At 34.6% G+C, this 11,702-nt stretch overlaps 1 protein-coding gene across 1 annotated transcript in view; it reads left to right on the top strand.

Moving 5' to 3' along the window:
• Positions 1 to 11,702, top strand: part of LOC105812823 (roundabout homolog 2-like) — a 742,657-nt gene that overhangs the window by 572,655 nt on the left and 158,300 nt on the right. The window contains exons 7-8 of the mRNA XM_012647378.1: positions 343 to 467; positions 4,678 to 4,849. Of these exons, the coding sequence (XP_012502832.1) occupies positions 343 to 467; positions 4,678 to 4,849 (297 nt within the window). The remainder of the gene's footprint in view (positions 1 to 342; positions 468 to 4,677; positions 4,850 to 11,702) is intronic.

Here is an 11,702-nt window from a genome sequence, read left to right as displayed (position 1 = left end):
CTTTCTATCATTACTGAAACAGCAGAAGCTAATTGGGAAACCATATTTTTCCTTAAAAATGTTAAAATCATAAAAAATTTCATTTCCTTTGCAAGTATATATAGGTCACAAGATTATAATGTACAACATTTAAAATATATCTACTAATAATTTTGTTTTTTCCTCACATTGGTAGAATAGAATGTCTTTCTCTTTGTGTTTTGAAAAATGTGTGAAGGTAATTCGAAAACTGTCGCCTTTCTCTGGCACTGAGCAATCTAACTAGTACCAGATTTTCTCTTTGACATCTTTTTCTTTATCAATGGTTGATATTTACACACTTTCTTTCCTTTTAATTTATAGCTCCTCCACAGTTTGTGGTTAGGCCAAGAGATCAGATTGTTGCTCAAGGTCGAACAGTGACATTCCCCTGTGAAACTAAAGGAAATCCACAGCCAGCTGTTTTTTGGCAGAAGGAAGGCAGCCAGGTGAGTGTGAGTCTCGACTGCTTTTCTGAAATTTTTGAACTTCCCCTGTCTCTGGTGCTCTTCAAAGCTTGCCTTTCCTCTCTCATTATCAGTGTTGAATATATTTTATTTCTTAATAAAAACACAATTAATTCTAAAGTAAATGTGAATCAGATATTCGAGTATAGCATTCATTTGCTAGTGTTAATTTTAAAAATTCTGTATCTTACCTAGACTAGATACAAAGCAGTGTAACAAGATTATTTTAAAAATTCCAGCCAAAACCTCTGTAGCTATTTAAAATCTCTGATGATAAAGACGATCATTTTATTTCCTTGTATTGAGTTATGTGGTATGGTAAAGTGAGTTAGTACATACAAAGTGCTTAGAACAATGCCTGTCACATGGAAAACATGAAAAAAATATTCCTGTTATTCATCGACCTATAGTCTCATTTCAATCCTCTCCTTTAGATAGAGAGCATAAATGACTTTTCTTATCATTAGTTTAAGTATACTTCCATTTAAGATTAGAACAAATATTTCCCCCCTTTCTTCCTTCTGGATTCATTCATAGTGGGGTTAGACAGGAAATAATACCTGATATATTAGAAGGAACTAATACCTGCCTTGTCTTTGCTGTGCCCTTGTTTGTCCTCCTCAGGGCCCTCTCTGGGTAGCATGACCTCTCAGAGTATCTGTGAAAAGTTCCCTGAGTATCTTATTTTCTTGTTTAGAACTTGGTCCAAACTTGGACAAGTGCTCGGCTTCCAGATTCAGAGGCAATGAGTGAAATTTCCCACTTCAACTAGATCAAAAATTGTGGTTTATGCCTGAGAATTCATCTGTGCATTCCTAAGAGACCTAGAGATATTTTTGTTATAGACTTTCTAAAACCATCCATGATAAGGCATATAGTTCTCAGGAAGAGATATACTGGTTGTCTTCCTCACCACCTACTGTTATTTGTCCAAGTTCCAAAAGAATTTCTTTAGAATAAAGGAAATCTTTACTAAAAGTTTCAGGAAATCTCAAAGCCTTGCCTGAGATGGGAAATGTTTTAAGCTACGTGAAGAGAACCTGTTAATTAGAACTCATGTATGATTATCTGGCTAGAGAGGCACTAGAAGTTCTGTTCAGCTGTCATCTCTAATTGTTGTGGGTGGGTTCCAATACATTCCTGTGCCACTCCAAGCTAGCAATTTTAACAACTCAGTGTGGATGAACAAATGATCTTCTCTTCCTTTCCTCTTCTCCTTGTGGGAGTCATCTCCCTTGCGATATGTAGAATTTAAGGGTAGTAATGGGAGCATAAGAATAGATGATGGTCACTGCCTTATCCCACATCAGAATTGGTCCAGGCTTTAACTCCCAAATTTTGTTTATCATTCAGTAACTATAAAAAAGATTTATACTCATTGAGTTCCTTGACTTTTCACTTAAAAATTACTTTCATACGAAATCATACCAAACTCTAAAGTGAATGTAAAGTAATGTGACATAGTTAAACACACAAATGCATACACACTAAACACTACACACACACACACACACACACACACACACACACACTGAAAAAGGAGAAAATTCAAAACTATTTCCTTCTTATAAATTGTACAATCTCTGCAGTGCTATTTTACTTTACTGAAGCCCTTTTTCTTTATCTAAAATATGAGGATAATATATTGTACTTCACACTAGTTTTGAAGATTAAATGATTTAGTTAGTTTATATATAAAAGTGCTTTATACATTATAAAGGTCAAACAAGATGTTATGTCACTGATAGCAAATATAATGGTGTTGCAAATTTTATTATTGCAAATTTACATTTTAGATCCATGCATTGAATGAAATCCCACTATAATTTGTCTTGTTATTATATATGTATAAGACTGTACCATGTGTAAATCACATCCCCTAATATAGCTCCAAATTGAATACAAGATATTGCATAAAATGTATTTTAGCTCTGTAGTCAAAAAATCAAATGGTATTTAAGTGTACTATGTTGTTTTTTAATGGTTTTGAAACAAATTATGATTAAATAGCATGCAAGTATTCCTTTTCAGTTATTTGACCATGTGGCATGTAATTCCAGAGATATTTTAATGCTAAAGTTTATTCAAAATTTCCAGTTAAGTACTTTGATTTTATTGTAATCCTATGTGTAGTTTTCTTTTCTCCATCTATCTCCCCCGCCTTGTGTGTGTGGAGGGGGGAGAAAAAGACAGAGAGAGAGAGAGAGAATGAGAACAAGATAGAAGTGCTTGAGAAAATTATAAAATTTCAAATCATGAATTGGAATATTAAGAAAAATAAATTGGTCTTACTGTCTCCAGTATCCGATTTTTACAGTGATCCATGGCTATCCATCAGTAAAAATAGTTAAGAGCCTGGAGTTAATGGTTCATATTCCTCAATATGTGCTGATAATGACAGTTACCACTAATAGGATATCCAGACACTTCAAGGCAAGAACTGTGTAGTGTTCCTGGTTTTTGCTTGTAATCCATTTTCTTTTGCCCATGTCATACAAGCAGGGAATAAAGATGATGGGTTAACCTCCATCAAATGCCATTTTCCATGTCAACGAATCATTTAGAAGGTGGACTGATATTACATTGTAGAGGAAGTGATCCCAGAGAGAATAAAGCCCATCTGATGCATTAGTGCTATGTAAATTAGTATTCTAATGGCTAATTGTAGGAAAGTGCACACTTTGAGTTATTGTATCATTTTCAAGTGGCTTTAAAATTTAAACCCTTGTCTTTTAGATGGTTAATTTAGTAATACATTTGGATTCTACAGGAGAATCAGCTTGTCCTCAAATTATGTGTCACGTGCATGAAAATGTCCAGCCTTATTTAGTAGTACAAATTTTATAAGAGGTCAACAGCGTATTGAAATTATATTCCTGACATGCTAGCAAACATCACTCCTTTTAGAAGGAGTTTAATAACATGGTAATGTTTATGTAAAGTGGGCTTATAGTGTCACACTTGAATCTAATAAAGTGGACATCTATCATGTTGCAATAAAGAGAAGAGCTTCTAATTAAAGTAGGACATCATTTGCAGGATTAAAGTCATTTAGCGTAATTGAAAAGTGTTAATACCCTATTTTATCCTCTTCCATTGGTATTACTTCAAGGGTAAAAACATTTTAAGGTGAAAATGTGTCTTGTGCCTTTAATTGAATGTTATTACCTCCTGATTGCAACGTATTGAAACTGTTTAATTACAAACTTGGAAAATTAATTACTATATCAAGAAACAGATCCCAGAGGGTTATAATGTTCTTTTTTTGTAAGTAAATACAACATAAAAATTGATATGTCCTTATTTATAATCCAACTTGGAAACATACCTCAATATGATTTATTATACCCAAATGTTTTTTCTTAATTGAGCAACAGTAAAGCAACATAGTTCATCCAAATTAATGTTACTGCTTTCATATAAGAACTTTGGAAAGTTGTCATCGGGGTATATGTATTTAATACGAGATATAGAGTGAACTATAATAATTTTTTAAAAGAAAATAATATCATGCCATTCTTTAAGGCAACATGGACTTTTTCAGAAACATTCTACATCCCCTTTCTATTTCTAATGATTTGCTTAATCTTGCTTACATAGTAGCATTTGTTCGTAGCTCCTTTCAAAGTTGTTACAACCTTCAAAAAGCTTATAGCAGAAGTAGGTTCAGTTCTTTTGAATACCCTTAAGAGAAATTCAATTGATTTATCAAGAATTCAAAATGATCAATAGCAATTATAGCTTGCATTCTTTTATACTGTACAATTTATAAAACACATTCACAGTTAATATTGCAGGCCAGATTCTCATAATATTTTAGGAGTTGAATCAGATATGCATTATTCTGCCCATTTTACAGATGAGGAAACCATGTTTCAAAGATACTAGTACCTAACAGAAAATCAGGAGAGAATAAATGGTTGAGATAAAGATCCACTTTTTTTAAGAATACAGATAATTGTTCCTTCAACTAGAGCATGCTGACTTCTTAGAGCATGTTATTTTCATGATTTTGAAAAAGTGTCCCAGTGAAACCCACTGCGTGCCACTTAAACATTTCTGTACCATATATTTTTAAATTTATGTATTTTCTTTTTCCTATCATATTCTTAAAATTGTAGTAGTTATTGTTAAAATAATCGTTGTTCCAAGTGGGAAAAGAATGTTGATGAGATTGTGTTTGCTTCCACAGAACCTACTTTTCCCAAACCAACCCCAGCAGCCCAACAGTAGACACTCAGTGTCACCAACTGGAGACCTCACGATCACCAACATTCAGCGTTCGGACGCCGGTTACTACATCTGCCAGGCCTTAACTGTGGCAGGAAGCATTTTAGCAAAAGCTCAACTGGAAGTTACTGATGGTGCGCTATTATTATAGATTTGTCTTATGAAAATAATGATTTTTATTTCAAGATACACATTAACCATGTGGAGTTTTCTGATTTTTTAAATCATTTCGATAAGTGCCTATCTTCGAAGTTAGAATTTAGATTAAAGTAACATTTCTTAATAGTTTCTCATTCTCCCCAATTTAATACCACTTATTTTTCCAAAGAAGAACATCAGAGGCAATTTATTTAATTCTTAAAAAATGTAATGATGGGCCTGGAGCTGTGACTCATGGCTGTAATCCTAGCACTTTGGGAGGCCAAAGCAGGAGGATCACTCGAGGCTAGGAGTTTGAGACCAGCCTGGACAACATAGTGAGACCCTATTACTACAAAAATAGAAAAAAGTAGCTGGCTTGGTGGCAAACACCTGTAGTCCCTACTTGGGAGGTTGAGGCAAGGGATCACTTGAGCCCAGGAGTTTGAGGTTGCAGTGAGCTATGATGATGCCACTGTACTCTAGCTGGGGCAATAGTGTGAGATCCTGTTTAAAAAAATAGTAATGATGATGCCTTATTTTAAAGAAATGACATCACACTTACTGCATATAGAAATGCAATCTGTATATTTTTATGTAATCTTACACTGACATGATTGCTTCTAATAGACACTAACAATTTTATTTTACTCTAGGAGGAGATATCACTTTTAGTATTATCAGTGAAACAAGATGAGTGTTTGGTTAGTTTATCACATTAGGATATTCCTATGACTTTAATTATACATGCACTAAGTTAAATTAATTAAATACTTTCCAAAGTACTGATGAATGCTAAAATTATTATGCTTATGTCTACATATAATTTTACATCTTAACTGGGGCACCTACATTGTGAGGGGTTTAGTTTTTGTCTGTTTTTTTTTCCCCCCAGTGCTGGCTTCTGAGATGTAAGAGCTATGATCTGTGGTCTCTTCGATTCTCTTTTTTCTCTGCTGGTGAAATTCGACGTGCTTTCATACAATTCAAATTTACATGTAGATTAAAAGGTCATTTAAAATTAATAGAAAGGCAGTATTTTTAAAAATCTGCCCATGATATGACCTGATTCAGTGACATGTCAGGAATGGAAATAAATAGGACAAACATTGGCTGCTGGGACATTGAGTCATTAATGGCTGCACCTGCTGATGGTGCAGAGATTTACAGCCATGGAACTGAAAGAAGAAGTCAGGTTCAAGGGTAGCAGTGATGAGAAATTCTCCCTTAGATGGACAAGATCTTTGATTCTTCATACGTCCATATTTCTTTAAAAGAATAAATGATAATTATTGATCATTTTAAAGATCTTATATTTTCTACTATCAGCAAAAATGTCCAAATATATATACTTGAAAAATAAGATATTCTGGACAAAGCCTAAGTTTTATTTTGTATTACTATAAAACATTCCGAGCTTAAGATATCTGCTATAATCTAGCTATTTATAGAATTTTACGAAACACTAACTCTAAAATGTTTCTAGATGAAAAAATTGTTATTGAAAAGGCAAATGATATTTGTAAAAAACAAAAGTGGTACATTAAAACAGCCAGTTGATATGACTGAAATGGTTTATGAAACAGATGGATATTCAGAATTATGTCTGATGAAATAAAAAGGAAAACTTTGGAGAACTTATGTTAGTTGATGATATCTCACAAAACAGACATTATTCTAGCTTTGTTTCTGAGATCAAAATTTAAAAAGTGATAACCAAGCTTAAATTTTCTGCTAACTGACCACTTTGTTACAATTGGCTTGAATTTTACTTCCTACATTGATTTTTACTTAAATAAGCGATTACAAAATCAAGATTCTTTTGCAGAAACATTGAATGAAGATTATAGAGTTGTTGGTTTCACAGTAAAGAAATCAAACTACGAGAACTCAATATTAAGGTTATTAAGTATGAAATGTCTGATTTCCTTAAGTACTAAGTTTGACAGTTAATATCTCTGATATTTCACTTTGACACTTGTTTTGTTTTTATTGTGAAGGTACATACTCAGTCTTTCAAACGCATGGTTTGGTTTGTAATTATCTTTCAATTTTTTTAGAGCAATTTTTGTGAAATCATGGATAAGTCAAAAACTCATATTATTTTCAAATATGAGTTCTGTCATGGAACCAATGCAGCACAGACAGCTCGAAATATCAACAAAGTGTTAGGGAAGGATGTGACTAATGAAAGCACGGTACATCGATGGTTTGAGAAGTTCCATTCTGGTGATTTTAACACATTGACTGCCACACTAGAAAAAAAAAATTTTTCATTGTGGCTACGGTGGTTTATTACATAAATAGAATAAAAATTTTGAAAACAAAATGATCCTTTCTAATTTAATGAAAAATGTTATTTATTTATTTATTTATTTTTTGAGACAGAGTCTCACTGTGTTGCCCGGGCTAGAGTGAGTGCCGTGGCGTCAGCCTCGCTCACAGCAACCTCAAACTCCTGGGCTCAAGCGATCCTTCTGCCTCAGCCTCCCGAGTAGCTGGGACTACAGGCATGCGCCACCATGCCTGGCTAATTTTTTTCTATATATTTTTAGTTGTCCAATTAATTTCTTTCTATTTTTAGTAGAGACGGGGTCTCGCTCTTGCTCAGGCTGGTTTCGAACTCCTGAGCTCAAACAATCCGCCCGCCTCTGCCTCCCAGAAAGCTAGGATTACAGGAGTGAACCACCGTGCCCGGCCAAAAATCTTAATGTTTTCTCTGTGTATGCAACTTGAAAAATAGTTCACGCAGCTCCCAAGGTAAAGAGACATGTGAGTTACATGTGCTTCACGAGACTCAAAACCAGAGTAAGCTAAATACAACTCATATGGCAGTTAATGTGTTAATCTTGAAAATGAGTCCTGTGGGCGATCTGAGACCAAGGGGATAATAATGAGCTGAAAGTTGTAGTGGAACCAAATCCATCTCAACCTACACATGAATTAACAGCAAGGTTTGACATTACTATTCCAACAATATTGAACCTTTTAAAACAAATCAGCAAGGTAAAGAAGCTGGGTAGATGGGTTCTGCATGAGTTAAAGAAGCCCCAGAAGAGAAATCATCTTGAAGCTTCCCTTTCTTTGTCGTCATGACATAAAGGTGAACCATTTGTACACTGTATTGTTACATGTGACGAAAATGGATTCTTTTTGACAATTGCAAGTATTCAGCACAATGGTTGGATAAAGATGAAGTGCTGAAACACAGCCAAAACCTAATATTCATCAAAAAAAAAAAGCTAATGCTGTCTATTTGGTTGTCCAGTGTTGCTATTATCCACTACAGCTTCATGAAACCTGCTAAATTGATTACAGTGGTTGTCTACTGCAACCAATTGGATGAAATGATGAGGATGCTTGGATTAAGCAGCCGAGAATGGCCAATAGAAATAGGTCAATCTTCCTGCAAGACAACACTTGACCACCTGTTGCACAAACAATGCTGCTTAAAGCTACAGCAGCTGGACTTGGAAACTCTCTGTCATCCACTGAATTCACCAGACCTTGTGCCAACTGACTGCCACTTCTTCCAGGCTTTGGACCACTTCTTGCAAGGAAAAATATTCAGTTCTTAACAAACTGTGGAAAATGCCCTTTGTAATTTCATGGCCACTAGTTCTCCAGGGTGCGTTGCTGCTGACATAAACAAGCTACCGTTAAGATGGCACAACTGTGTCGATAGTTTAGGTGCATATTTTGATTAATTGTACTGCTTCTTGTTTGAAATACAATAAACTACACTTTTGATTCAAAATCAGACCTTTCATATTTAATGACATATATATATGCACACATATAAACACACATATTGTAAATAACTGTCTCTAAATATTAAGTTGCCACATATTGCATGATGACTTAGCTTCTATTCATAGTTTTGATTTTTGAGATTGGTTAATGACAATAAGTGAAACATTATTTTCATTTTGAACATGTATATTGTAGTGTGATACAGGACATTTCAGAGCCAATTGAATTCCATTGTAGAATGAAAACATACGTTCAGAGAAACAAATGATCCTAGGCATACCTTGTTTTACTGCATTTAGTCTTATTGTGCTTTACAGATAATCACATTTTTGTAAAACCTTGAAGGTTTGTGGCAACCCTGATAAAGAAGTTTATCAGTGCCATTTTTCCAACAGCATGTGCTCATTTCAGATCTCTGTGTTACATTTTGGTAATTCTCATAATACTTCAAGCTATTTAATTATCATTATATTTGTTATGGTGATCTGTGATTGATGGTTTTTAATGTTACCGTTGTAATTGTTTTGGGGTGCCCCAAACTGCACCTGTATGAGACAGTGAACTTAATGAATAAATGTTGTGTATTCTGACTTCTCCACTGACTGGCCCTTCCCCCACCTCTCTCCCTCTCTTTGGGCCTCCCTATTTCCTAAGACACAACAATATTGAATTTAGGCCAATTAATAACCTCATGACGACCTCTAAGTGTTCAAGTGAGACTCTCATTTTAAATAAAAAGCTAGAATTGACTAAGCTTAGTGAGGAAGGCCCATCAAAAGCTGAGATAGGCCAAAAGCTAGGCCCCTTGTGCCAAGCAGTTAACCAAGTTGCGAACACAAAGGAACAATTTTTGAAGAAAGTTAAAAGTGCTACTCCAGTGAAAACATAAATGATAGGAAAGTGAAACAGATTCAGTGCTGATATGGAAAAAGTTTTAGTCTGGATCAGAGATCAACTAGTCACAACAGCCCCTTAAGCCAAAGCCTCATCCAGAATGTGACCCTCTTTTCAATTCAATGAAGGCTGACAGAGGTGAGGAAGCTGCAGAAACAATGTTTGAAGCTAGCAAAGGTTAGCTCATAAGGTTTAAGGAAAGAAGCCATCTTCATATGTAAAAGAGTAAGGTAAGGCATCAAGGGCTGATGTAGAAGCTGCAGCAATTTATCCAGAAGATCTAGCTAAGATCATTGATGAGGTTGGCTACACTAAATAATAGATTTTCAATGTAGACAAAGCAGCCTTGTTTTGGAAGAAGACTCCATCTAGGACTTTCATAGCTAAAGAGAAGTCAGTGCCTGGCTTCAGAGCTTCAAAAACCAGGGATGACTCTCTTGTTAGAGGCTAATGCCTTGTTAGAGGTGACTTTAAGTTGAAGACAATGCTCATTTATCATTCTAAAAATTCTAGGGCTCTTAACAATTATGCTAAATCTACTCCACCTGTGCTCTATAAATGGAACAACAATGCCTGAATGACAGCATAACTGTTTACAGTGTGGTTTACCGAGTATTTCAAGTTCACTGTTAAGACTATTGCTCAGAAGAAAAGTTGTTTCAAAATATTGCTGCTGCTTTACAATGTACCTGATCACCCAAGAGCTCTAATGGAGATGTACAAAGAAATTAATGTTTTCATACCTGTTAACCCAACATTCATGTGCAACCCATGGATCAAGGAGTAATTTTGACTTTCAAGTCTTATTATTTAAGAAATACATTTTGTAAGACTAAAGCTGCCATAGATAGTGATTCACCTGATGAATCTGTGCAAAGTAAATTGAAAACCATCTGGAATGGATTCACCATTCTAGATGCTATTAAGAATGTTCATGATTCATGGAAGGAGAACAAAATATCAACATTAACAAGAGTTTGGAAGAAGTTGATTCCAACCCTCATGGATGACTTTGTAGGGTTCAAGACTTCAAAGGTGAAAATAACTACATATGTAGTAGAAATAGGAAAAGAACTAGAATTCGAATTGGAGCCTCGAGATCTGACTGAATTGTTGCAATCTTATGATAAAAACTTGAACAAATGAAGAGTTCTTTCTGATGGAAGAGCAAAGAGAGTGGTTTCTTGAGATGGAATGTACTCCTGGAGAAGATGTCATGAATATTGTTGAAATGATAGTAAAACATTCAGAATATTACATAAACTTAGTTGATAAAGCAGCAACAGGGTTTTAGAGGCTTGTCTCCAACATTGAAAGAAGTTCTGCAGGTAAAACGCTATCAAACAGCCCTGCTTGCTACAGAGAAATCTTTTGTGAAAGAAGTGTCAATTGATGTGGTAAGCTTTACCGCTGTCTTGTTTTAAGAAATTGGCACAGCCACATCAGCCTTCAGCAACCACCATCCTGATCAGTCAGCAGCCATCAACATCAAGGCAAGACCCAACATCAGCAAAAAAATTAGGACTTATTGAAGGCTTATATGATCATTAGCTTTCTTTGTCAATGAAATATTTTTAAATTAAGGTATGTACATTGTTTTTTGATGCTATTGTACACTTAATAGACTGTAGCATAGTATATAACATAAGTTTTATATGCACTGGGAACCCCAAAATTTGTGTCCTCATTGTTTTGCAATATTTGCTTTATTTTGTTGGTCTTGTACCAAACCTGCAACACCTTCGAGGTAAACCTGAATTCCATCTCTATTGATGTTTCTGTTGTTACATTTTTGCACTTGGACTCGTTTGCTGGAAATATTTTGAATTCAAGTGTTCATATAAAATGAAATTGCTAATGGTGATGAAAGATGGCATATTGCATGGTAATTTTACTGATCATAGATTGAGCTAAGATGTTCCAATACACATGAGTTTCAAAATATTTCTTTAAAAGACATTTTTATTATTACACTGTCACTGTTCTTTCTTTTTCTTTTCTTCTGCTGTGTCTTTTTCTTTTAGAAAATTAGAAAATCATAATGAGATTACTGTGAGTAGAAGAAATAGAATCTAAAAAGACTGGGCAGATGAAATGTATTTTTATCTTATATTGACAATAAATGCCACATCATGATCTTATATAAATGGTTTATTGAGGATTTATAATGTATAGTTAGAGAACACCATGGAGTTGTTCGCA

Source organism: Propithecus coquereli, unplaced genomic scaffold, assembly GCF_000956105.1.
Source record: "Propithecus coquereli isolate 6110/MARCELLA unplaced genomic scaffold, Pcoq_1.0 Scaffold266, whole genome shotgun sequence".
Taxonomy (NCBI): domain Eukaryota; kingdom Metazoa; phylum Chordata; class Mammalia; order Primates; family Indriidae; genus Propithecus; species Propithecus coquereli.
This window is presented reverse-complemented; position numbering and strand designations above follow the sequence as displayed.